Source organism: Eleutherodactylus coqui, chromosome 13, assembly GCF_035609145.1.
Source record: "Eleutherodactylus coqui strain aEleCoq1 chromosome 13, aEleCoq1.hap1, whole genome shotgun sequence".
In the NCBI taxonomy this organism is placed as follows: Eukaryota; Metazoa; Chordata; class Amphibia; order Anura; family Eleutherodactylidae; genus Eleutherodactylus; species Eleutherodactylus coqui.
The window spans coordinates 90,477,033-90,504,912 of record NC_089849.1 but is presented as its reverse complement, the minus strand read 5'-3'; the positions used below and the strand labels follow the sequence as shown (position 1 = coordinate 90,504,912).

Sequence of the window (27,880 nt, the reverse complement as noted above, 5' to 3'; positions counted from 1 at the left end):
ACGGGCCACGGATCAGACCGCTTTCAATGAAAGCCGTCTGTGCGGGATCCACACTGAAATAAAGCATGCTACGATTTAAATTTTTTTTTTTTTTTTTCCCTCTGGACCAAAAGGTCCGCTAATCAGATTTGCATGCTTTATTTCATTTGCGGACGTCCATGTATCTCTATGGGCGTCTTGATTTGTGGATCTTCGACATGAGGGACCCATGCGGATTCCGCAAACCTGATCCGCCCGTGGACATTCGGCCATATAGCGTCATCTGTATTAAACCCATCAAGTGAATGCAAATGCTGATCTTAGGTCATCTCTCCATACTTGTGTTTGGACATCATGTTTTACTGTAGTGTATTGAGACCTGCAGATGCATTACAACCTACATTGTGGCTGCAGCTTTGGATGTGACTGGAGTACAATGTATGAGAAAGCTGAGCCTCCTGTTTTGACATTGACCCAGTTCCATCTCCCGCCGTAGGTGGATTATAAAGCAGATGAATGGCTGATGAAGAACATGGACCCTCTGAATGACAACGTGGCCACCTTGCTCCACCAGTCCACAGACAAGTTTGTGAGCGAGCTCTGGAAGGACGGTACGGCAACCCATGTTTTTTTGCATTATGACCCTGATGATCATTCGCCATCTGAAACTTTTTTGGTTTAACCCTTGAGTGGACCCTAACCAGTTTTTGTATCTCCTCTTGAACGGCGCTTCTCCTAGATATACAGACTGTCCAGAGAGCCTCCTTTTATGACCACTTATGTGGAGGTGAATGCATAGACCTAGTTAGCTTTGTAGACTAGCCTGCATGCATGGAGTGCACTAAGGAATAGACCAAGAGCCCCGTAGACAGACGCCTCTGCATACAACGGTGATGACCTCTTACCTTGCTGATGACATTGGTTCCTTTTGCTGATTTTATCTTGCTAGCAGCTTTCTTATACACTATGTTTCAGTTCTCCACTATTTCCAAAATCTATTGCTGTCAGTGAATGGAAATATTCTTGCTTACATTTAGTTCAAGAAAAAGAATCCTAAATTGTGTTGCTCAGAATTGTAGCACTTGATCCGGACAGGTTTTCAGTCTCTCAAGGGTAATCTTTCCATTCAGTGACAGCAAGAATAGAGCTTGTCCTACGAGAATTGAGCTTTGTACGGTGACCCTTTTTATGTCTGCTATTCCTCTATCTGCAGTGGATCGTATTGTTGGCCTTGACCAAGTGGCTGGAATGACAGAGACTGCCTTCGGTTCTGCATACAAAACCAAAAAGGGCATGTTCAGGACCGTGGGCCAGCTGTACAAGGAGTCACTGACCAAACTCATGGCGACACTTCGTAATACCAACCCCAACTTTGTGCGCTGTATAATCCCCAACCACGAGAAGCGGGTAAGTGTGCCAGATCGAGCAGACAGCTCTACAGACCCTCAGCCCTGTATCGTGGTATGCGGTTGGTTTCAGCAGAGTTGTATTTCTATCTTTGTACTTACTACTTGAATGGGTTTTCCTACTCTTATCACTGATGACTTATAATATATAGCATCAGTATGCGATTGCTCATGTCTGCCCTGACCTGCATGCTAGATTCATTAGTCTTGAATTCCTCATCACTTGATATGATATGGAAGTGATGCCACCTAGTGGGCAGTACAAGAATCAGCAACCAAAAAGTGTCACTATCATAACTTAAATGTTGAAAATTTTATACTATTGCATTCCCTTTTAACCCCTTCCCACTATAGGATGTACAGTTACGTCCTGCGGGGTCGGGGTATGTACGAAGAGAGATCCTGGGGCGACCTCTCTTCATACAGCGTGGGCGCCGGCTGTTTATTAATAGCACCGTCTGACACCTGCTGGCAATAGTAGCAATCAGCCACACGGCTGATCGGCGCTATTAACCCATGGGGGAGCTTGATAGAATGCCTGCCCGATCACGGTATGATGTAATGCTAGGGCATTGCGTCATACTGCAGGAGTGATCAAAGCATTGTAAGTTGTTTGTGCCCTGTGGGGAGTGTTTAAAAAAAAAAAAAAGTTAGATTTAAACAATAGTTTTACCAAATCTAAAAATAAGTTGGTTTTTTTTGTTTGTTTTTTTAAAAAGCCCCTATGCCATATTTATAATACATATTTGGTATCGCTGTGTCCATAAGTCACCCTGTCTCCCAGAAAAAATGCAATAAAAAGTGATCAAAAATGGTACCAAAGCAAACTACCGCAAAAAATGAGCCCTCGCACAACTACGTCGACGGAAAAATAAGTTATTGCTATAAGATGGCGGAATGTCATTTTACGCCACTTACAATTTTTTTAAGTTTTTCAGTACATTATATGGTACATTAAATAGTACTAATGAAGAATACAACTCGTCCCACAAGAAACAAGCTCTCATATAGCTACGGTGAGGATAAATAAAGGAGTTATGATTTTTTAAAAGGGCCGAAGAAAAAACGAAAATGGGGTGAAAAAAGGGCTGTATCATTAAGGGGTTAATGATGATTTTGTAATGTGATTCGTAAGATGAACTCCTTTATGCTGTCTCCTACAGGCCGGTAAGCTGGATCCTCACTTGGTGTTAGACCAGTTAAGATGTAATGGTGTTTTGGAAGGTATCCGAATATGCCGCCAAGGATTTCCCAACCGAATTGTCTTCCAGGAGTTCAGACAAAGGTAATGCATAAACAATTTATTTAAAGGGACGGTAGCTTGTTGAAAAGAAGGCAAACGTGACGCGAGGCTTTAGGTTCCTTTCGTATTTCTGTCCTTGTGTTCCATTGTGGAGCAGAAGAACAAAAATAAAAGGCCGGCTCCCAGCAGCACCTGACGGAACCCACTGATTATATGTGGAGGGTTCGCTCATTTTACTGGGAAGCGATAGCGCAGCATGCAGCCCTACTATTCCTTCCTGCATTTGATGGATCCCCTGGATAGAACGAGCTAACAGTAATATGAACATCAAATGCTGACATTGTTCGCTGATTCAAACGAGAAGTTGTCAGGTCTAAACGGACTCGAAGACGGTCATTTACAATGTGAGCTTAACTGATTTTTTTTTGTGTGTTTCTCTAGATATGAAATTCTCACCCCCAATGCCATTCCAAAAGGATTCATGGATGGGAAGCAGGCTTGTGAACGGATGGTAAGGAGGGTCTCCTTATAGACGGTGACTATATCCTAATACACTCTTAAGATTTCTGTTCGCCTGACTGCTACCTTTTCCAACAGATCCGGGCTCTTGAGTTGGATCCAAATCTTTTCCGAATTGGGCAGAGTAAGATCTTCTTTCGTGCAGGTGTGCTGGCGCACCTGGAGGAGGAACGGGACCTCAAGATAACCGATATTATTATCTACTTCCAAGCTGTGTGCAGAGGTTACCTAGCCAGAAAGTGAGTGCCGATCAGAGGGATGTGGTAGTCATGTTATGGTCCTTGGAAACTGAAGTACCAGTAATGACCACTAAGACATCCAGTGCATTCCACTATAGGGGCTATATATGGAGTTTGTCCATTGTAGAACAAGCAGCCATACACTTCAACTTGACTTGGTTTTCTACACATGGTGCATTATGTTAACTGTCCACTAGTAGCGCAGTTGTTGAGAGAGTCTAGGACAATGATGTGACTTATTCTCTTCCCGTGGCCTTATTATTGTCATGTGATGTGTCCCTTTTAACGGCTGCCCCACTGGGGCAACATGTAATACGTGATTATTTCTATTGCTTCATCACATTAGACCTGGAGGTACTTGAGGTTGTTGCCACACAACTATATCTTTAAGATCAGCTGCCGTTAAGGCCTCATGTCCCCGGCCGTATGGTAAAACGCTGCGGGTGTCCCCATAGTGTCTTACCGATGTTCTCTCCCGGCAGAGGCTGTGCACGTATGCGGTCAAGCGCAACTTTGTTCATAGTGGGGATGTGTATGAAATCGCTTCCCAATATGCAATGTATTGCGTATGGACAGCGTGTGTATACGCTGCCCATATAAAAGCATAGGGCTCATGCTGTGTGTTACGCCGAGATATAGAGCATGCTGCGATCTATTTTTCATGCATATCTACACGCTCATGTGCATGGACTTCCATTGACTCCATTCACTGCATATTACGCAGCCCTGCATCGCACATGAGCCCTAAGTAGAGCCTACTTTTAATAGGATTACGTTTTTACTCCATTCTGATACAACACATGGGCTCTTCATCTCCTAGGGCGTTTGCCAAAAAGCAGCAGCAGCTGAGTGCCCTGAAGGTACTACAAAGAAACTGTGCAGCCTACCTGAAACTGCGGCACTGGCAATGGTGGAGACTCTTCACCAAGGTGAGTCCTGTATTTTGTAGTTCTTCTTCAGGTTGATTTGACCATAGATGCCTTCCAAGACACCCTCTGTGCCTCACAATGCTGTGGTTGTTTGTAGGTAAAACCACTACTTCAAGTTACCAGGCAGGAAGAAGAGCTCTTGGCCAAAGATGAGGAACTCTTAAAAGTGAGGGAAAAGCAATCCAAAGTGGAGGGAGACCTGGTGGAGATGGAGAGGAAGCATCAGCAAGTAAGTAACGTTATGTTGGTCGCCTGGTGCATGATCAGGCAATGGTAGACTGTGTTAAGCACTAACCTCCAATCACCTCCTTCAGCTGGTAGAGGAGAAGAACATTCTCGCAGAGCAGCTTCAAGCCGAAATCGAGCTATTTGCAGAGGCTGAGGAGATGAGGGCTCGCCTTGCTGTGAAGAAGCAGGAACTAGAAGAGATCTTGAGAGACCTAGAGATCCGCATGGAAGAGGAGGAGGAAAGGAACCAGGTTCTGCAGAACGAGAAGAAAAAGATGCAAACCCACATCCAAGTAAGAAGCCTCACACTTTGCTTGGCTGCACCAGTTGCATTTAATAATTGGATTTATTTGCTGCCCATTTCTCATGCTTCTAGTGTTTTGGCTGGGGTATAAGTCTGCTCTAGTGTAACCTGTGCGCTACCCTTTTTCCTGTTGTAGGATCTCGAGGAACAGTTGGATGAGGAAGAAGCTGCTCGACAGAAGCTACAGCTGGAGAAAGTGACAGCAGAAGCCAAAATAAAGAAGATGGAAGAGGATATTTTGCTGCTGGAAGATCAAAACTCAAAGTTTATTAAGGTCAGGGGCATCACCAAGGAAAGGTTATTTCTTGGATCCTGTAATTGTATGCAGGCGATATGCTGAACACTATTGTACAGTTTACAAATAATGTTCAGGAACTTTCCATTTCTGCATTCTCCCACCCGCCCTCTATTGCCTAATTGCCTGTCACACTCTGAAGATGTCCTCTGTATATTGCCACTACTTTCATGCAGTGGAGCCCCCTGTCTGATGCTTATCTGGTACCACCGTGATGGTGGAAAATTTTTGCTTTCACTTTCAAATCTATCCCATGATATATCGGTACAGCATCAGCTAGAGCCTATACAGCTTCTGCCTGCTGGGGAAGCTTAATTATTACCTTCTATATTCTTCTAAATAATCTAAAGACCAGAAGTTTGCAGTCAGGAGGATGAGCGGTGATCTCCTCTATTATACCTGTAATAGGACCTCATCAGTGACTGTCTATGTCCCCCTGTAGGCAGTTTCTGTGGTTTTATGTAACCGCATAACAGGCTGAGGATTTGACTAGAAACTGAGCACAAAACCCAAGTAGATCCAAGCTGGTCAGAAATGAGATCACATGACTATCTGAGGGGAGAGAGGACAGAAGTTTCAGACAAAAAGAAATAAGGAACCTAGGTAAAACTAGCCTACTTAATACATGGGGGGAGGGCAGCTTAATAATGAATGGAAAAAAATTGCAGGAGTGCTGCTTTTAAGCTATTCCATCTCATGTTGGTCTTTTTTTTTTAGCTTGCACTAGAAGACTCTATGCAGTTGCAATCAGAATTCCCCAGCCTCCATTCCAAATAGCTTTTGTCACATTTACAAATTTTAAGCTGTTTGCAAAAAGAACTGTGCAACAAGACCAATTTAAATGGCTCAACACAATTAAAGTTATTACACGATGCATTGCTGCACTGCAGAATTCAGGAGCAGCTACATTGATTACAGCCGGCGCTTTGGGGGTCTCAGTTCAATTACTGAGACATCCAGCTGCTGTCTAATCGGTGGAGCCCCTCCTGTTTTTTGCGAAGCAGTAATCTTTCTGTGTAATGACAGTCAAATATAACAAGTGGCTTCTTCAAATTCAACACAAGATGCCACTTTTAATGACTACTGCAGTCTCGGAATTGTTCACCCCCTGACTAGAATCCCTCATTAGAGCACACATTTGCAAATCAGATGTTGCCTCAAGCACACCTGATGCAGCTACCGAAGCCCTTGACTAGCTGCATCAGGTGTGCTTGAGATAACACATCAAATTCCTGGATTGTCTGGAGCTTTGTTGTCTGATGTTAAATAGCATGTTAGAAATAAGTCAAGAGTGGTCCAAAAAGTTTACATCATTTGCTTCCACAAACAAGGAAAAGAATGTAGAAATGGCATAAGCACTAGCGCTACAGTTGGAGGCATAGTTTGCAAGTTCAGAGTTGAAGGAGCGCTGGCTACACTACCTGAACATGGGAAAAAGAGCCATCACCGGCTGCCATCAGATTCCCGAGAAAGCAGGTGGTCAAAAACTCTTCAGCGACTGTAGGAGACCTGCAACAGGATTTGGTGGCAGCAACACTGAGGTTTCCCTCTGCATAGTAAGGTGCGCACTACATGCTGAAGGTCTTCATGCCCGGACTCTACATCTCTACTAACCCAGAATCGCAAGAAAAGTTGATGCCAATATGCTTAAAACCATATAAATAAGCCGCCGAAGTTTTGGGATTCTGTTCTGTGGAACCATGAATCAAAACTGGAATTTTTGGGCTTATGGATCAGCAGTATGTCTGAGGGTGGAAGGATGAACGATAATGCTGAAAAGAACCACCTGTCTGCAATAAAGCATGGAGGTGGCTCCGTGATGGTCTGAGCTTTCCTTCCACTGGCACTGGAAACTGCAGCGTGTGTAAGACAAGATGGATTCACTAGAGTACCAAGAAGTCCTAGGAGGAAACGTCATGCCTCTTCTGAGGAAGCTGAAGCTTGGCCATTATTAGACCTTCCAATAGGACAGTGATCCCAGCATACCTCAAAAGTCCACCAATGCTTTGTTTTAGAAGTAGTCCTGGAAGATTCTGGGGTGGCCGTCAGTCGACCGAACTTGAACCCTATAGAAAATCTTTGATGGTAGTTGCAACAAAACCCCAAGAATATTAGTGAACTGGAGGCTAATTGCCAATGAGGAATGAGTTAGGATTTTTCGGGAACGCTATTAGAAGCCGGTGTCTGGCTATGCATCGCGTTTGCTGCAGGTCATAAGAGCAAAAAGGTGCTTTACTAAAGCCTAAAGAAGTTTGCCACAAAGGAATTCAATCATTCTGAGACTGAAGTAGTCACTAAAAGTAGCAATTTGTGTTGAATTTAGAGAAACCGCTTGTTGACTTATTTAATTTGTGCTTGCTTGTTTTTTGCAAACAGCTGAAAATTAGGTTCATTTGTCCAATTTACAGCGGGAATTAAATCATTTTGATTGCAGCTGTACTTCCACAGAATTCTGTGTGTGTACTGCAGTGTATTCTAGGGCGCATCTTGTGGCTGTCAGTGGTGGCCAGCAGAAGTCTGGTTGTTTTTTATAGTGGAGTTTTTTTACATGTATAACTCAATCCGAACGAAATAATGTCAGGGAGGAAGGAGGGAAGTTGATAAATTGTGTAAAGTTAGACTCTGTATTTATACAGGAGAAAAAGTTAATGGAGGAAAGGATTTCGGAATGCACAGTGCAGCTGGCCGAGGAAGAGGAGAAGGCCAAGAATCTAGCCAAGCTGAAGAACAAGCAGGAGATGATGATCTCTGATCTAGAAGGTGGGATCTGGTCAAACTTCTAACCATTTCAGTCATTGGAATTCCCCTTCGTTTTTATTTGCTGTTCTTTTCTCTGCTTTTCCTTTTGCAGAGAGGTTGAAAAAGGAAGAAAAGACTCGTCAGGAGCTTGAGAAGGCTAAAAGAAAGCTCGATGGGGAAACCACCGACCTGCAGGACCAAATAGCTGAGCTCCAGGCACAGATTGAAGAACTTAAGCTACAGCTGGCCAAAAAAGAAGAGGAGCTGCAGGCTGCGTTAGCAAGGTGATAATGGGTAACCTATACTTGACCAGTGCTTATAATCAGACCACACTAATGTGCTACCACTGTCACACTGTGGGGTTTTGCTCTCTTGGACGTGGTTACTGATCATCTCTTTTCCATTCTGCACACAGAGGAGACGATGAGGTGGTTCAGAAGAACAATGCTCTGAAGGTGGTCCGGGAGCTGCAGGCACAGATAGCTGAGTTACAAGAAGACCTGGAGTCAGAGAAGGCTTCCCGTAACAAAGCTGAAAAGCAGAAGAGAGACCTAAGTGAGGAGCTGGAAGCCCTAAAAACAGAACTGGAGGACACTCTGGACACTACGGCTGCCCAGCAGGAGCTGAGGTGCTGTCACTGTGAATGCAGTTTTGACTATTTTATCAGTGTTAGAATTGAGAACTTGTCAGCCATGAACACGGGTGCATGACACCTGTAGTACACTTACTAGGCCTGCAGCTGTCACCTGTATGTGATCACTTACTAGTCCTGCAGCTGTGTCACCTGGATGTGATCACTTACTAGTTCTGCAGCTGTGTCACCTGGATGTGATCACTTACTAGTTCTGCAGCTGTGTCACCTGGATGTGATCACTTACTAGTTCTGCAGCTGTGTCACCTGTAGGTGATCACTTACTAGTTCTGCAGCTGTGTCACCTGTAGGTGATCACTTACTAGTTCTGCAGCTGTGTCACCTGTAGGTGATCACTTACTAGTTCTGCAGCTGTGTCACCTGTAGGTGATCACTTACTAGTTCTGCAGCTGTGTCACCTGTAGGTGATCACTTACTAGTTCTGCAGCTGTGTCACCTGTAGGTGATCACTTACTAGTTCTGCAGCTGTGTCACCTGTAGGTGATCACTTACTAGTTCTGCAGCTGTGTCACCTGTAGGTGATCACTTACTAGACCTGCAGCTGTGTCACCTGTAGGTGATCACTTACTAGACCTGCAGCTGTGTCACCTGTAGGTGATCACTTACTAGTTCTGCAGCTGTGTCACCTGTAGGTGATCACTTACTAGTTCTGCAGCTGTGTCACCTGTAGGTGATCACTTACTAGTTCTGCAGCTGTGTCACCTGTAGGTGATCACTTACTAGACCTGCAGCTGTGTCACCTGTAGGTGATCACTTACTAGACCTGCAGCTGTGTCACCTATAGGTGATCACTTACTAGACCTGCAGCTGTGTCACCTGTAGGTGATCACTTACTAGACCTGCAGCTGTGTCACCTGTAGGTGATCACTTACTAGACCTGCAGCTGTGTCACCTGTAGGTGATCACTTACTAGACCTGCAGCTGTGTCACCTGTAGGTGATCACTTACTAGTTCTGCAGCTGTGTCACCTGTAGGTGATCACTTACTAGTTCTGCAGCTGTGTCACCTGTAGGTGATCACTTACTAGTTCTGCAGCTGTGTCACCTGTAGGTGATCACTTACTAGACCTGCAGCTGTGTCACCTGTAGGTGATCACTTACTAGACCTGCAGCTGTGTCACCTGTAGGTGATCACTTACTAGACCTGCAGCTGTGTCACCTGTAGGTGATCACTTACTAGACCTGCAGCTGTGTCACCTGTAGGTGATCACTTACTAGTTCTGCAGCTGTGTCACCTGTAGGTGATCACTTACTAGACCTGCAGCTGTGTCACCTGTAGGTGATCACTTACTAGACCTGCAGCTGTGTCACCTGTAGGTGATCACTTACTAGTTCTGCAGCTGTGTCACCTGTAGGTGATCACTTACTAGTTCTGCAGCTGTGTCACCTGTAGGTGATCACTTACTAGTTCTGCAGCTGTGTCACCTGTAGGTGATCACTTACTAGTTCTGCAGCTGTGTCACCTGTAGGTGATCACTTACTAGTTCTGCAGCTGTGTCACCTGTAGGTGATCACTTACTAGACCTGCAGCTGTGTCACCTGTAGGTGATCACTTACTAGACCTGCAGCTGTGTCACCTATAGGTGATCACTTACTAGACCTGCAGCTGTGTCACCTGTAGGTGATCACTTACTAGACCTGCAGCTGTGTCACCTGTAGGTGATCACTTACTAGACCTGCAGCTGTGTCACCTGTAGGTGATCACTTACTAGACCTGCAGCTGTGTCACCTGTAGGTGATCACTTACTAGTTCTGCAGCTGTGTCACCTGTAGGTGATCACTTACTAGTTCTGCAGCTGTGTCACCTGTAGGTGATCACTTACTAGTTCTGCAGCTGTGTCACCTGTAGGTGATCACTTACTAGACCTGCAGCTGTGTCACCTGTAGGTGATCACTTACTAGACCTGCAGCTGTGTCACCTGTAGGTGATCACTTACTAGACCTGCAGCTGTGTCACCTGTAGGTGATCACTTACTAGTTCTGCAGCTGTGTCACCTGTAGGTGATCACTTACTAGACCTGCAGCTGTGTCACCTGTAGGTGATCACTTACTAGACCTGCAGCTGTGTCACCTGTAGGTGATCACTTACTAGTTCTGCAGCTGTGTCACCTGTAGGTGATCACTTACTAGTTCTGCAGCTGTGTCACCTGTAGGTGATCACTTACTAGTTCTGCAGCTGTGTCACCTGTAGGTGATCACTTACTAGACCTGCAGCTGTGTCACCTGTAGGTGATCACTTACTAGACCTGCAGCTGTGTCACCTGTAGGTGATCACTTACTAGACCTGCAGCTGTGTCACCTGTAGGTGATCACTTACTAGACCTGCAGCTGTGTCACCTGTAGGTGATCACTTACTAGACCTGCAGCTGTGTCACCTGTAGGTGATCACTTACTAGACCTGCAGCTGTGTCACCTGTAGGTGATCACTTACTAGACCTGCAGCTGTGTCACCTGTAGGTGATCACTTACTAGACCTGCAGCTGTGTCACCTGTATGTGATCAGTATGGTTGTTCAGTAACGGCTTGTAAAAGGAGAACTTTCCCATCCACTAACAGCAAAATATAGCGTATGAGAATTGGAGCATGAAGTATATTAGAAAGTTTTGCAGAACTTTTCATTGTACAATGATCAAAGTATATTTGACACAACCAGGTAACTCCTTTTAAGGGGATTCACTGGAACTTATTGATCATTGGGCGTCTGAACCTCCAGGACCCTCACTGATAAACAGCGTGAAGGGCTCTAGTGTTTCAGCGCAACTCTTGCTTCACAGTTTAAACAGTGGCCTATCCTTGTTAATGGCTGTGCTCAGCACTGCAGATCAGTCCCATTCACTTGAAATGAAATGTGATTTGTAGGACCAAGCGTGAGCAAGAAGTAGCTGAACTGAAGAAGAGCATTGAAGAGGAGACCAAGAACCATGAAGCTCAGATCCAGGAGATGAGGCAGCGGCAGGCCACAGCCTTAGAGGAGTTATCTGAGCAACTGGAGCAGGTCAAGAGGGTAAGAGGAGAGGGTGATAGCAGGGCAAGCATCCTCATGTTGGCGTCTTGTAATTGCAGAATCAGAATTGTTCTACTCTTACAAATTTATCAATTTACCACAGTTTAAAGTTAATCTAGAGAAGAACAAGCAGAGCCTGGAGTCTGATAACAAGGAGCTGGCTGGAGAGGTGAAGGTGCTGCAGCAGCAGAAATCAGAGTCTGAATACAAAAGGAAGAAGCTGGAGGCACAGGTGCAGGAACTCCATACCAAAGTGTCAGAAGGGGATCGGCTGCGGGCAGAACTTGGGGAAAAGAGTAGTAAGCTGCAGGTACTGTCTCCAATACATTGCATGTAAGGAATGCAAAGTAACATCTACGTCAAATTACAGTACACCCTAATGGTATAATCATACACTATGCTGCACACTTAAAGCACAACCTCATATCTTGGGTGCAGCAGACGAATTTTATATTCTGTTAAGAGCAATTTTCTCCTGTACTCACTATTCACTTCTTGCGTAATGCACTTTGAGCTACTGGTACAAGGAGAACTGCCTTATGTGTGCAGGAATATAACTACTTGTACATAGAGGGCAGTATTATAGTATTTATACTCTTGTACATTAGAGCAGTTATATAGAATATAACTAAAATAGTTCTATAATACTGCCTCCTATTTACAGGAATATAGCTACTATAATACTGCTCCTATGTACAAGAATATAACCACAATAAACCCCCCCCCCCCTATGTACAAGAATATAACTACTATAATACTGCCCCTATGTACAAGAATATAACTACTATAATACTGCCCCCTATGTACAAGAATATAACTACTATAATACTGCCCCCGTGTACAAGAATATAACTACTATATTACTGCTCCCTATGTACAAGAATATAACTACTATAATACTGCCCCCTATGTAAAGAATATAACTACTATAATACTGCCTCCTATGTACAAGGATATAACTACTATAATACTGCCTCCTATGTACAAGAATATAACTACTATAATACTGCCTCCTATGTACAAGAATAGAACTACTATAATACTGCCTCCTATGTACAAGAATAGAACTACTATAATACTGCCTCCTATGTACAAGAATAGAACTACTATAATACTGCCTCCTATGTACAAGAATAGAACTACTATAATACTGCCCCCTATGTACAAGAATAGAACTACTATAATACTGCCCCCTATGTACAAGAATATAACTACTATAATACTGCCCCCTATGTACAAGAATATAACTACTATAATACTGCCTCCTATGTACAAGAATATAACTACTATAATACTACCCTCTATGTACAAGAATATAACTACAATACTGCCCCCTATGTACAAGAATATAACCACTACAATACTGCCCCCTATGTACAAGAATATAACCACTATAATACTGCCTCCTATGTACAAGAATAGAACTACTATAATACTGCCCCCTATGTACAAGAATAGAACTACTATAATACTGCCCCCTATGTACAAGAATAGAACTACTATAATACTGCCCCCTATGTACAAGAATATAACTACTATAATACTGCTCCCTATGTACAAGAATATAACTACTATAATACTGCCCTCTATGTACAAGAATATAACTACTATAATACTGCCCTCTATGTACAAGAATATAACTACTATAATACTGCCCTCTATGTACAAGAATATAACTACTATAATACTGCCCTCTATGTACAAGAATATAACTACTATAATACTGCTCCCTATGTACAAGAATATAACTACTATAATACTGCTCCCTATGTACAAGAATATAACTACTATAATACTGTCCCCTATGTGCAAGAATATAACTACTACAATACTGTCCCCTATGTACAAGAATATAACTACTACAATACTGTCCCCTATGTACAAGAATATAACTACTACAATACTGCCCCCTATGTACAAGACTATAACTACTATAATACTGCCCCCTATGTACTATAATACTGCCCCCTATGTACTATAATACTGCCTCCTATGTACAAGAATATAACTACTATAATACTGCCTCCTATGTACAAGAATATAACTACTATAATACTGCCTCCTATGTACAAGAATATAACTACTATAATACTGCCCCCTATGTACAAGAATATAACTACTATAATACTGCCTCCTATGTACAAGAATATAACTACTATAATACTGCCTCCTATGTACAAGAATATAACTACTATAATACTGCCCCCTATGTACAAGAATAGAACTACTATAATACTGCCCCTATGTACAAGAATATAACTACTATAATACTGCTCCTATGTACAAGAATATAACAACTATAATACTGCCCTCTATGTACAAGAATATAACTACTATAATACTGCCCTCTATGTACAAGAATATAACTACTATAATACTGCCCTCTATGTACAAGAATATAACTACTATAATACTGCCCTCTATGTACAAGAATATAACTACTATAATACTGCTCCCTATGTACAAGAATATAACTACTATAATACTGCTCCCTATGTACAAGAATATAACTACTATAATACTGCCCCCTATGTACAAGAATATAACTACTATAATACTGCCCCCTATGTACAAGAATATAACTACTATAATACTGCCCTCTATGTACAAGAATATAACTACTATAATACTGCTCCCTATGTACAAGAATATAACTACTATAATACTGCCCTCTATGTACAAGAATATAACTACTATAATACTGCCCTCTATGTACAAGAATATAACTACTATAATACTGCCCCCTATGTACAAGAATATAACTACTATAATACTGCCACCTATGTACAAGAATATAACTACTATAATACTGCCCCCTATGTACAAGAATATAACTACTATAATACTGCCTCCTATGTACAAGAATATAACTACTATAACACTACTCCTATGTACAAGAATATAACTACTACAATACTGCCCTTTATGTACAAGAATGGAACTAGTAGACTGCCGCTCCATCACTTGAACGTATTAGTTTCCATTTTTATGTCTTTTTATATTCTTTTTCAGAATGAGTTGGATAATGTCTCCAGTCTGCTTGAGGAAGCTGAGAAAAAGGGTATTAAACTAGTGAAGGATGTGTCCGGCCTGGAGTCGCAGCTGCAGGATACCCAGGTAAGAACATGTATATTAACACTAGAAGTTCGTACATTAATTTATATTAGAAGTCTTCTGCGCTGCCGATTGCACAGCGACAAGATATTTTGTTTTCTGTATAGTTTTAGTAATTGTCTGGAGCAGTAAGTAGTAAATCCCCGCCATACAAGGTTTTCCATGGGGATAAATGAAAACCCATCTCATAACTGGCGGCAGGGGGTGCACAATATTTACTACTAAGATAAAAATACATTGTTGTAACTACCCGTGGGAGCTGTAGTCTTACTACTGGGGGGCCAGAGCTTGATGTGTCAAGTCAAGCTCACGTTACCCTTACCTTTTAGGATGGCCATGGCTGTTTCAACAATCTTTGGTGCAAGCAAATAAAACAAACTTTGTAGCATATGAGAATGTCTTCCACCGCTTATCTCCTTTCTTCTTCCACCTCCTTTACAAACTCTTCATAGACTGAAAATCTGCTAAAATCTGGCTTTTAGCTCACTGAAAAATCAAATTTAAATGCTGCCCATAGCTTCTACTCCTGCTCCTCTTCCCTCTCCATAGACTAAGTGAGAGGGAAGCAGAGACGGAGGTGGCTGCCGCTAATAGAGAGCGTTCCCTCTCAGATGCTTTATTCATGGCATTACTGGTCAGCACTTCTATAATTTCCTATATGCTGCTGCATCTCAGACAGTGCTATTAAGCGAATCTGCTGGTCTATCAATGTACAGCTTATGGTAGACATCCCAGCAGTCTAACCCAGCTCAGAGAAAACTGAGAATTCAGAGATACAGACTGGGAAAACTCTTGGTAAATGCAAGTCATATAATGGGCCAAAATAATGGTTTCTCACATACACACAAACAGCTTATTCTGAAAAGTTATCTGAAATAAGTTATCCCCTTAAAGGGGCTGTCCTACCCACAGGACAGGTCATCAATAGTAGATTCTTAGAATTTATCTATAGTAGATTGGTGGGGTTCCGTCGCCCAGGACCCCTACCGATCATCTTTTTGCTGCGCTAGTGCACTCATGCACGAAACTGATTTCTGAAGGAAGCAAAACACCATTTTTACTGTATTAGCCAAACAGACTAAGTTTCCATTCATTTCAGTTATAGGTTGGCCTGCAGTACCAGGCCTGGCCACTACAGTAAGAACAGAGTTGTCTGCTTCCTGCAGAAATCAGCTCAGTGCAAGAGCTTGCTGGCTTTAGTGAACTGTTCAGCAGGGTTCCTCAGTGACTGAAACTGCTGATCTACTATTGATCTATTTTAAGGATGGGCTATCGATTAGTTTTAAAAGTCAACAACCCCTTTTAGGACATGGCCTAGTTTGGACTTAAGAACATGACCATTTTTTAGGATATATATCTCTTTTAAGACTGTGTTTTTCTAATGTGTTTTTTCCACTATTTTCAATTTTTCTATGTCTCTGTAGGAGACTTGTAGAAAAGTTGAAGGTACTACTCCCTCTAATGCTGTAAGGTTTATTGAATATCTTCAGGCATGGTATATGTTCGTGGATGTGTGGAGATATTCAATAAACCTTAAAATAATTATTTCAAAGGATCCCTAGTATCTGCTGTCCATTTCTGTTTTTTTTTTTTTTTCGTGATCGCATGATTTCTCCCAATAGTCCACTGCATTACTTTTGTACTGCAGTGTATTATCGCTTCTCATACCGATCACAGGCCATGGTAGACTTGGATACCATTGGCTGGGGTCCAGTTGCCATGACAATCTATTTTTAGCCCTCTGTAATTTCATGTTGGAGGGCAGATGACGTCCAAGGGAGCACACTTCTTCTTTTAACCTCCTACATACTGCGACAACATTGATTGCGGCATGTAAGGGCGGGGTTAACAGCGGGAGGCTGGCTGTCAGTTATAGTAGTCTCCCACTGTAGATAGCTCTGGCTCAGCTTCTGAATCCATGTACAGGTCTTAACTATATGGCATTTTCTGTTAAACTCCCGCTGCCCATGATGTACATGTCTGTCATAAGGCGTGAAGGCATTAAATGTCCACAGATTGCACCTTGACTGGTTTTGATGGATGACCTACCTGTCATTGCTGACTCCTAGACCTTTTATAATAACTGTATGTTAGGCTGGAAAGACGCCGGTCCATCCAGTTCAGCCTATTGCCCTCTAATGTTGATCCAGAGGAGGGCGGAAACCCCAATGAGGTAGAAGCCAATTTTCCCCATTTAATGGAAAAATTCCTTCCCGACTTCAATCTGGCAATCAGAATAATCCCCAGATCAACAACCTTTCTGACCTAGATTTGTCCAAGCCTGGCGTAATACCACCAGAATGCTTACTAGCTTGTGTAGAAGACAACTGCTGTACTAAGTATAGCGCCCCCCCCCCCCCCCCCCAACCAAAAAGGGGAAGTGTGGTTACTCTCCATACAGGCTGGTGCTTGTCTTGTAGAATCTGGTTCTAAACAACATTTTCTAACTTGTTCTAATTTGCTGGTTGGCCACCATCAGTTGTCCATTATAACCCATCATTGCTTAGAAGTTTGGTTTATTGGAGTAATCTGTTCTATAAAGGAACTCAACCAAGTATTTCCACTGTTAGGAGCTGCTCCAAGAAGAAACGCGACAGAAACTCAACCTCAGCAGCCGCATCCGTCAGCTGGAGGAGGAAAAGAACAACCTACAAGAGCAGCAGGAGGAAGAGGAGGAAGCCAGAAAAGCCCTGGAGAAGCAAATCCTCACCCTCCAAGCACAGGTAGTTCATAGTGGTGGGCCCATAGGTCCTTGTAAGATATCAAAGTACTACACTGTGTCCTGGCCTTGTTACATTCCTGCAGCTATATTAATAAACTGTACTGCTCATACTTAGCTTACAGACGCCAAGAAAAAAGTGGAGGATGATGTGGGAACAATAGAGGGACTGGAAGAGGTCAAGAAGAAGCTGCTCAAAGATATGGAGTTGACGGGTCAGCGCTTGGAGGAAAAAGGTCTAGCCTACGAGAAGTTGGAAAAAACAAAAAACCGACTTCAGCAAGAGTTGGATGATCTGATGGTGGACCTGGATCACCAGAGGCAAATCGTGTCTAATCTAGAGAAGAAACAGAAGAAGTTTGACCAGGTGGGTCTGCGGTCAAAACCATGTAGCTACAGAGGTCGACCTTATTGGAAAGACAGGGTACTAAACAAATGATGTAAGCTTATCTTCCCTTTGTCATTGCTTTCAGCTCCATGCTGAAGAGAAAAGCGTTGCATCACGATGTGCCGAAGAACGGGACAAAGCAGAGGCCGATGCTCGAGAGAAGGAAACCAAGGCCCTGTCTCTGGGCAGATGCCTTGAAGAAGCATTGGAGGCTCGAGATGAGTTTGAGAGGCTGAACAAGCAGCTCAGAGCAGAGATGGAGGATCTCATGAACTCAAAGGATGATGTCGGGAAGAACGTGAGTGCATTATCAGCCATATTTTAATATATGTTTAGTCTTCTAATGAATTAAGTGATTTCAAGTTCATAGGTACTATGTCACTACTCACTGCGACTGCTCATTTTTGGCAGGTCCATGAGTTGGAGAAGTCGAAGCGTACACTCGAGCAGCAGGTGGAGGAGATGAGGACTCAGCTTGAAGAGTTAGAGGATGAGCTTCAGGGCACGGAAGATGCCAAGCTTAGATTGGAGGTGAACATGCAGGCCATGAAGGCACAATTTGAGCGGGACCTACAGGCACGCGATGAGCAAAATGAGGAAAAGAAACGTATGTTGGTGAAGCAGGTAAGGGATGACTGATACCAGGTGATGCAGTTGCCCAGACTGTTTTATATAAGCCTATCCATTCACTAATACAAAGTTGCAAAGTTGACCTAATTTTTCTACTTTTTCCAAGGTGAGAGAAATGGAAGCAGAATTGGAGGATGAGCGCAAGCAGCGAGCTCTGGCTGTTGCCACCAAGAAAAAGTGGGAAATGGATTTGAAGGATCTAGAGTCACAGATAGAAGCAGCAAATAAGGGCCGGGAGGATGCCATCAAACAGCTACGTAAACAGCAGGTATTGTCACGTGGTTATATGGACATGGCAGAGCACTAGATGACCCATCGATGGTCTAACTTAGTTTCTGTGTGTTGTCAGGCTCAGATGAAGGATTACCAACGGGAACTTGAAGAGGCAAGAGCATCTCGAGATGACATATTTGCTCAGTCTAAGGAGAATGAGAAGAAGTTGAAGAATCTAGAGGCAGAAATTCTTCAACTCCAAGAGGTAAGTCATGGCATGGCTAATGAAACAACCTATAGTAATGCCTAACTGCACAGTATGAACTGCAGAGGACTCCTCTATAGACATGAGGCTGCTTTGTTTTATTTTAACCCTGTTCCTGTGTGTATAGGAGTGGGGTGATATGTGACAAAGTAAGATCTTGGCTTTTATTACTATATATAAAGTGCAAGAATGGCTGAAAATAACAGTCTATATATACAAAATGTACAAGAGACTGCAATGCGCATAAAACCCTGGAAGTAACTGGATCAATCAAGGAGGGTAGCCTCCGATATCAGAATAGCATGTAAGAACATCATTCTTGGCATGTGCTATTCAACAGGAGCCGATGACTCCCAAAGACCATTATTGTTTTGTATGGCTTTCTGGACAACAGTGGGGTATCTATCTATATGGTGTAAAAGGACCACAGAGTGACTGACACTATTGGCTCCTATTTAAACTATTATGCCCTAATGGAAGAAGTGGCTGGGCGATTGCCTTGATAAGGACTGCCCACGATGACCCTACAACAGACAACCATGTTCTAGTCCTAACAAACAGTCCCCTGCATTACAGATGGTTAAACGCAGTTCACACTAGTTTTATGGGCTCCTCGGGGGTGGGACTAAATAAACCACTTGATAGAACTATGGGGTACAAAGTAAGCTATTGAAAGTAGAAAAAAAACTCTAAAGTCACCAAAACTGCATTAGCCATAGCAGGTGAGCTACCATTGTAGCCTCTTGCACTGTTGCCACAAGCAGCTGCCTATTTAGTCCCCTGTTACCAATTTTTTTTGTTTTGTATACTGCTTAGTGCAGTTTTGGTGTCTTTACAGTTGTCCCTTATACTTTTAATAGTTTTACTTTACACCCCATACTTGTATTAATCGCTGTACCTGGCAATCCTATAAAGGTAGGGTGAAACACACTAGGACATATGTCATTACCCCACTGCTTCCATTTGGGGCATAATAGCTTAAATGGGGACTAATGGGGTCAGTCATTCTCTGGTTCCCTTTTACCCCATAGGTTTCCCAGTAACTGACGTCACCGCTATGGCATTGGCGCTTGTGCAGAGCCTTTAGCAGGCGGACTTCACTGCTGGATTGCGGGCTTCTTGCTCAGCGCTTCACCCTCTGTGAAGCGCTGAGTGGGGAGCATTTACATGGAACGACAAGCCCGTGATCCAGCGATTAGTCTTTATGCGATGACGACTTGCGGATGAACGAGGGGGTGGGGGTGTTGCATTTACACGGACAATTGTGAACACATTTTAAGCGATAATGGTTGCATGTAAATGGATCATTAAATGGTATGTTGACGCGGGCATTTAAAGTGTGTTTTGGTTACATCCAGGGTTTCAGGCGCATTGCAGTGTCTTGTACATTTTGTATCGTTGGACTTTGTGAGATTTTCAGCTATCTTTGTACTTTATATGTAGAAATAAAAGCAAAGTTATTCCTGCATTCCGTTCCTTACTATATTGGTGGTTTTGTGTGTATATAGGTATCCTCTATACCTTCCTGTTCTGTACTCTAACAGTTTTCCTAATAATATCCACAGGAGCTTGCTGCTTCAGAGCGGTCCAGGCGTCATGCGGAGCAGGAGAGGGATGAACTGGCTGATGAGATCTCAAACAGCACCTCAGGAAAGTGAGTCGACTTGTCATTTTCAGGTTATTTTCATCAGGGCTGTAATGACTGGCCTCACTCTCTGCTGGTCATACACTTGGCATTATCACGGACAGGTCTGCTCAGGAGTGCTCGGCCATCTTGCCCAAAACTTTTCACATTTACATTCAAAGTTAATATGCACTCCCGTTTTGTAATGCTAATAACAGTTAATCTTTTAAATAACACTCCCCCCCCCCCCCCCCCCCCCCCCCCCCCCACCTCACTTCCCCCAAAGTTTGAGAGTACAATACACCCTATGGAAGAAAAGAAATCTGGGACAAGTGATGCACCTCACTATGGATTTGGGAATAGATTGCCGTATTTCCGTCCAATGTGTATCCTCAATTGGGCCGATATCTCCCTCCCATTAGAAGGATATTGCAGGTTAAACTGATCCTGTATATGGCCATATAATACAGAGATGCTGTGGTCGTCGCTGATGCAATAACTTCTGCTGGCACAAAGGTGGTAAGACGTATTACAGAGAGAGCCGTATCCTCGTATTTATATGAACCCACTTTTTACCAGGTCTGCCCTCTTGGATGAGAAAAGACGTTTGGAAGCCAGGATCTCTCAGCTTGAGGAAGAGTTGGAAGAAGAGCAGAGCAATATGGAGCTTCTGAATGACCGCTTCCGCAAAACCACTCTCCAGGTGGGAGTAACACTCTTGAACCCCATATTTTGGTCATAGGGAGGGGGTATTAGAATATATATAGTTTGATACTTGGCTGTTGCCCTCCATAGAACACTATGGGAATCACCTTTAATTTCTAGTTAAAAAAATGGGTTAAATGAAATGCTCTGCCCTCACTCCCTCACATGGTCTGCATCTACTGTAGCTTAAAGGGGTTATCCGGCGATTTTAAATTTCTTACCATAATGTGTAGAGTCGGACCTGCCACTTCCAGTTGTGTTCCGACGAGGTCACATGGTATCGTGGCCTCCATTGAGGGTGACGTCATAAGTGTACATAGTAGTCTTAATGATGATCATAGTGTCTACATTCCCATCACTAGGTGGACACCCTCAATGCGGAGTTGGCCGGGGAGCGCAGTTCAGCCCAGAAGAGCGAGAACGCACGGCAGCAACTGGAACGACAAAACAAGGAGCTGAAAGCCAAACTCCAGGAACTGGAAGGGACTGTGAAGTCCAAGTTTAAAGCCACTATTGCCACCCTTGAATCAAAGATTGCACAGGTTGAGGAGCAACTGGAACAAGAGGCAAAGTAAGTATCTAGAGCCAAGGGTGACAATGTGTTACTGCGATCAAGGTGGTCAACATAAGATAGGGATCTGCTGGAACAAGGTGGCAAATTTACTAGAATTGTGATGCACATTGTGCCGGATACCTGGCGTACGTTCATGTGCCAGATTTATTAGTTTTAGACATTTTGCTTCTCCCTAAACCGTTTTGAAAGTGTCTAGATTAGGGGGCACGACTAAAGGGAGTTCTAAAATGTGCTAGGTGTATTAATGGCGAGCGCCAAAATTATAGTAAATACTGGAAGAAAATAAGCCAACCTCAAGGTTGTTGTCTGTGTCTTGCAAGACGCACCAAGTCAGTTGTGCGGGCGTCACTATGGTGCATCTTCTACCTGCTAGATCTACTTTGAAGACATGTATGATTTAGTAAGTAATTCTATTCCCCATGAAATAACAATTCTGGGGCATCCTCAGGACTCTGTCGCTCCACTACTACAGCCTCTTGCACATGGGCAGATTTGCATAGCAAAATCCAGCCCATCGCATGCAATGACAATCCATGATTTCCTGCTCACGAGCGGAAATCACGTGCAATTTTTCTGCTCGCGGGCTGCGCACGGCCGGCTTCCTTTGAAGTCAGTGGAAGCCGTTTGTGCAACTGGTTTTTCTCAGTGAGCACTGCGGAAGTATCTCGGCATCCGCATCATCGTAGAGCGCCGGCGGCTACTGCACATGCGCGACAGAGTGCCAGCTGGCACATCCACAGTGCAGAAGACTTGGGACAGGTATGCAGGGGCCACCGGCCAGGCACCAGGTCAAGCTCTGCGGGAATCCCACATGCGGGGTCCGACCCGCCCGTGTGCAGGAGGCCTTACTCCCCCTAGAAGTTTATGAATAAATGGACTGTGTGTTATTTGGTGTGCCCCTACACAGTCTGACATTGGCCAATCAGTGCTGATTAGACTGTGTAGGAGCACGCCCCATTAATAGGGGTAAAGTGATTGCCCAGTTTGCCATTACTAATAGAAACCTACAAAGAAATTGAGTGCTAAGAAAATGTTTCAAAATTCTTGTGGAATATAAGGATTTACTAGAATAGGCCCGGCAGGAGAGCTGAGGGGTCTTAGAGTTTCCTGAAATTCTGTCCTGCTGAATGAAGACTTGTAACACTTGGTGAACTGTCTATCTCTCCACTTACAGAGAGCGAGCCGCAGCCAACAAGCTTGTGCGCAGGACAGAGAAGAAACTAAAGGAAGTGTTCATGCAAGTGGAAGATGAAAGACGACATGCGGACCAGTACAAAGAGCAGGTGCGTGTCCACATGTTGAATGCTGGTTGGATCACCATCACTTGGTTTAACCCTTACATGGCTCAGGTGATCACTAGTGCACCACTCCAGTAAATCTCTGGTTAATCCTTCTACAGATGGAAAAAGCCAACGTCCGCATGAAACAACTGAAGAGGCAGCTGGAGGAAGCAGAAGAGGAAGCGACTCGTGCAAACGCCTCAAGACGCAAGTTGCAGCGAGAGCTGGATGATGCGTCAGAAGCCAATGAGGGTCTAATTCGCGAAGTGTCTACCCTTAAGAATAGACTGAGGTGAGAAAACCAAACTGGGGAGGGTAATGAGAAGAGCCTGTGAAAGGGGGTGTACCATAGGATAGGGGATAATTTGGGATTGGTGGTGGTCTCAGCAGTGAGATCCCCACTGATCTGCGAGAACAGAGGTCCTGTTTCCCCAGTCCTCTTATTGCTGGCTTACTGCATCCCCCATAGTGAGAAGGAATGGAGTTGGGGTTGCAGTTGCACAAGCGTACTGTGGCTCCATTCATTTTCAGTTGGATTGCTCGATATAGCAGAGTGACAAGTGCTAAGGTGTTTCCAACAACCCCAGTGAAAAGAATAAAGCGTCGAACCTGCATGCTCACCCTGCGCTCCATTCAGTGTGATGTCACTGTGGATGAGAGAAGCATCGCCAAAGTGAGGGGAACATGGGACCCCCATTCTCAGGATCAGTGGGGGTATCAGCGGTGAGACCCTAACTAATCAAATTTTCCCCTGTCTTGTGTATAGGGGATAACTTGTAATTGTTGTACAACCCCTTTTAATTAAACTTCACCAGGAAGTAGGAATTACATCAGCCCAAGCCTACAGCAGATGTTGGGTCACCCAGGAAGGGAGAATTATTGAAGCAGATAAAGCTGGCATTCAGTCACTTCTGCAGGTGGCCCAATGGCTTCCTAATCCGCTTTTTCTTCATTTAAAGGGGTTGCATTAGATTAGACAATCATAAATGCTTTCTTGCCTGTGGACTCTGGTATTGCAGCCCTGCACATTACTTGAACGCTTCTAATTAACTTTTTAGTCTACAATAGACATTTTTGCCCCTGAGAGTGCAGACCAACACTGGAAATCTTTGACATAATTCTGAAAAAGGGCGCGTTCAGATCTGTGGCGCTTAAGGCTGATTTAGACACAACGATTTTCGCTCAAAAATAGTTCAAAGCTGTCTTTTGAGCGATAATCGTTGTCTAACTGCACTGACATCGTACAGATTTTCTTAAGCAGTTGCTAATTGTCTTATCAGGAATTCACAGTGGGATACAGCTGATACTATTATTTCCGCTGTATCTCGCTCCCTGAAGACAGGCGGGGTATGAAGAACACAACTGTCCAGCTGTGTTCTTCATCCCCCGCTCGGAGCGCTTGACTATATAACAGCCAGGCGCTCCAAGCAGAGAACAGCTGAATGCAGAAAACAAGCAGCCCCGCTTGGAGCGCAAGGTGATCGCTCAACATTTGAGCAATCACCTTGCGCTTAAAGGCACAACGATTATTGCTCAATAGTTGAGCGATAATCATTGTCTAAACCAGGCTTTACCTAAAATCAGATTGCTAGAGATAAAAATTTGGAGTGGAAGCCGGAGTGATACGAGGTCATCGGCTCCACCAATGAGATCCAACAAAGTTGGGCAGTCCAATCACTCTTTTAAAAGGGTTGTCACACAAAGGACATTAGACATCATAGAGGTAGGTCCCCGCAATCTTCATGACTACTTTTTCTGTGGATGAATGCAGAAAACAGACCGTCAGACACCTGCTGACGTTTCTTAGAAAAGAAGCCAAAGGATTGGAACATGATGATATCCAATCTGTGTTTCCCGTAGACACAAGACTGTCGACAATTTCAACGGGACCAACAACTATCATATTTATGACCTTAGACATTCCCCAGGAAGACGTAGGTTTTGGTTGTTCGAGGTTTTTTAATTCAGGGTGGACCATTGAGACTAGAGAGTTGACAAGGTGGAGAACCATTCTTGCATGTAACAGTTGCCATAAGTTTCTGAATGTTGATCATTGTTCCCTCTTGCAGGAGGGGTGGTCCCATGTCCTTCTCCTCAACATCCAGCCGTTCTGGTCGCCGTCAGCTCCAGATAGAGGGGGCTTCCCTCGATCTCTCAGATGAGGACACGGAGAGTAAAACCAATGAGGTCAATGAGACATCTGCTTCTTCCCCAGCCGAGTGACATCACTCCGCGGCATTCCTCTGCCCAAGTCTGGGCCGCCTAGGGAGCGACAATGAAGGGACATTTAAACTGCTGGTGGAGGCACCAAGGGATCATCCAGTCTGGAGGAGTCTGTATCTCGCTTCTCTCCAGACGGCTTTGGTCTTTGTAATGCTAAAACACAAATCCGTTTTCAACAGGTTTCCTGCAGAATTTCTTGATTTCCGCAGGAACGAGGTGGAGACCACCTATCTTCACCCCCATGCACAGACAGCAGGCAACAAAGAGATTTACTTATTCCGTCTCAATTTCCATTTTACGGTGTCTGTTTTAAGACTTTTTTTGCTCTTTCTTTATAGCATCATGTGGATAAACAACTTACACTACATGTCCTTATCCCACGTGGGTGGTGACGGGGGTGAAGGGAAGACGCGCGATTCCTACCCCATTTTTTTCTCATGTTGTATCTGGTCCCACTATTCCAGTATGTGGGGGACTCCAGGACAGAAGTTGCATGACTAAACTGTGAATCTGCCAGACGTCAGAATCTCTCAATAACTGCAGTTATCTGGGTCGGGCACGCTCTCCGTTTATCAGTTGCCTGGCACCAGCTATTCTGCCAACACGGTGATGTTGGTAGTTTGGATCGATTCCATCCAAACTGCATCTCAACCTGTGATTTAGCACCTTGTTCAGATCCCACTTGGAATTTTTAAAAACCTTTAAAAAAAGATACAAAAATATTTAATGACATAAACGGTGCCTTAGACACTTAGTCAATTGAGAATATCAAAACGCATATCCACTTCTCCAAGCAGACTGAATGAGATTGTTACTGCGCATTATATCACTAATAGGTTCAGTCCAGAAGTCAGTATTACTCGGAACTTGTGCTGGAAATATCATGTGTTTTGTTTTTTTTTTGTTTTTTTTGTTTTTGTTTTTTATTTTATTAAAAGCTTCATACTCATCCTGTTTGGGAGGGGTGGTGTCGCCCCCTCCTGGACCGATGAGGGTTAATACAGGTTATCTCTGTGTGCGCCTAAAATGTCTGTCCAATTATTATATATATTTTTTTTCTTTTTTAAGAAATGCGTAACAGCTGCCGAAATCACCTGCCCATTCCCTGGGATCTCCCTCTTCCCCCTCACCCCCCGTGTATATCCCATATTTCTAGACAATGAATTTTGTAAGACAATAAACGTATTCATTATAGAATCTGCCTTTTCTGTCTTTTATTTTACAGTAGTTGGCACAGAGTATTTGATGGATTGCCTTGCAGCAATCATCATTTGCATGTAAAATGGCCAACAGGAGCTGTTTGCATAGCTGACACTGTGATTAATCACACACTGGGCTCTGCAAATGGCTTCACTGTTCTCCTTGGGGCTGACGGCAGAATACAATGTAATCTCCTGGCTTTCGTGGAGAACACCGCATGCGGTCTATTGAGAGACACTTCATCTCTCTGCAGCTGAACGATGGATTTTAAGTTCACCTTAAAATCCTGATTCAGATGAAAAGTGCATGATGATGGCATTTACATGTAAGGATTATCACTCATTTTTGGCCTTTTGAACGAAATTTGAGCGATAATGGTTGCGTGTAAATGAGGCCCTAACTGCACTTATCAGTGGGGGTCCTTCTGTTGAGACCCTAAGTCCTTTAAACTTCAGGGCTATCAATCTGTCCAGTTAGGCTGTATAAATGACTGTCACTCAATTTAATTTGCACCAAAACAGCTGCATTGGAGAGGCAGCAGCAAGACATCCCCCCCAAAAGGTTTGGTTTTGAAGCTACAGATACTTGTGCTCTCCTTTATCCTTCCTAATGCTTCTAAATTTTGCCAGTGGCCTTGGCACTTTGGGTAGCGTGTGGTGTGACTTAGTCAATCAGGTTGCATAATTAGTCCTGTTCCTCCAGGATGACACATCCATACATGCAGTTGCAAGGTGGTTTGCTGTGTCTCCTATCGGTAGTAGTCTGAAGAGCATCTAGCAGATACCAGGATATGGGCCATTACACGAGGAGAGCTGCACAAGACTGGAGAAGAGCATCAACCCAGGATCAGGACTGGCATCTGCTCCTTTGTTCTAGGGGGAACAGGAGGAGCACTGCCAGAGCTCTAGAACATGATCTCCAGTGGGCTAGTGGTCTGCTTGTGTCTGATATAGATACAATGAGGGTCTGACATCCTGTGGCAGGACTTATCCTCACAGCCCTGCAATGAGCATTTCTAATGGCATTTGTTGGAGAGCACCAGAATTGGCAGATCCGCGGTCGGCGCCCCGTTCTCACTGAGCACATAAGTCTGATGTGAGAGACACCGTGGTGAACGTATGCTGCCTGCAACATCAATGTGTTTGTTTTTTTGAGCAGTTTAGTTCGTCGTCTCTCCTTGTTAAAGGGATAGTACCGGCAGACAGCGTGAGCTTTTCCTGGTTTTAAAATGAATGTAATCATAGGTCAATTATATTCTACAAATACGAAGTCCTAATGGTGGATGCAGTAACTTGTGTTTTGGTACTATTGGCAAATTGCATCCTTCTAATAGTAGTTTGTCCAACCGCCCATCTAGGTCAGTAGTTTAAGGGATTCCGTCATCATGACGCGTGCTGCTCGTGAGTCAC

General features: G+C 43.7%; 1 protein-coding gene across 2 annotated transcripts in view; it reads left to right on the top strand.

Moving 5' to 3' along the window:
* The window catches only part of MYH10 (myosin heavy chain 10), a 94,993-nt gene extending 68,525 nt beyond the window's left edge, over nucleotides 1–26,468 (top strand). For both annotated transcript variants that reach the window (XM_066586558.1, XM_066586557.1), the window contains 27 exons: nucleotides 476–590; nucleotides 1,193–1,386; nucleotides 2,549–2,670; nucleotides 3,070–3,139; nucleotides 3,226–3,386; nucleotides 4,207–4,315; nucleotides 4,413–4,544; nucleotides 4,630–4,836; nucleotides 4,984–5,121; nucleotides 7,779–7,902; nucleotides 7,994–8,165; nucleotides 8,297–8,509; nucleotides 11,392–11,536; nucleotides 11,640–11,846; nucleotides 14,549–14,653; nucleotides 17,221–17,373; nucleotides 17,488–17,736; nucleotides 17,843–18,055; nucleotides 18,169–18,381; nucleotides 18,494–18,655; nucleotides 18,737–18,865; nucleotides 20,431–20,519; nucleotides 21,069–21,192; nucleotides 21,557–21,765; nucleotides 22,943–23,051; nucleotides 23,168–23,340; nucleotides 25,118–26,468. In XM_066586558.1, the coding sequence (XP_066442655.1) occupies nucleotides 476–590; nucleotides 1,193–1,386; nucleotides 2,549–2,670; nucleotides 3,070–3,139; nucleotides 3,226–3,386; nucleotides 4,207–4,315; nucleotides 4,413–4,544; nucleotides 4,630–4,836; nucleotides 4,984–5,121; nucleotides 7,779–7,902; nucleotides 7,994–8,165; nucleotides 8,297–8,509; nucleotides 11,392–11,536; nucleotides 11,640–11,846; nucleotides 14,549–14,653; nucleotides 17,221–17,373; nucleotides 17,488–17,736; nucleotides 17,843–18,055; nucleotides 18,169–18,381; nucleotides 18,494–18,655; nucleotides 18,737–18,865; nucleotides 20,431–20,519; nucleotides 21,069–21,192; nucleotides 21,557–21,765; nucleotides 22,943–23,051; nucleotides 23,168–23,340; nucleotides 25,118–25,271 (4,191 nt within the window). In that variant the 3' untranslated portion in view covers nucleotides 25,272–26,468. The remainder of the gene's footprint in view (nucleotides 1–475; nucleotides 591–1,192; nucleotides 1,387–2,548; nucleotides 2,671–3,069; nucleotides 3,140–3,225; nucleotides 3,387–4,206; nucleotides 4,316–4,412; nucleotides 4,545–4,629; nucleotides 4,837–4,983; nucleotides 5,122–7,778; nucleotides 7,903–7,993; nucleotides 8,166–8,296; nucleotides 8,510–11,391; nucleotides 11,537–11,639; nucleotides 11,847–14,548; nucleotides 14,654–17,220; nucleotides 17,374–17,487; nucleotides 17,737–17,842; nucleotides 18,056–18,168; nucleotides 18,382–18,493; nucleotides 18,656–18,736; nucleotides 18,866–20,430; nucleotides 20,520–21,068; nucleotides 21,193–21,556; nucleotides 21,766–22,942; nucleotides 23,052–23,167; nucleotides 23,341–25,117) is intronic.
* Nucleotides 26,469–27,880: the final 1,412 nt, after the last annotated feature.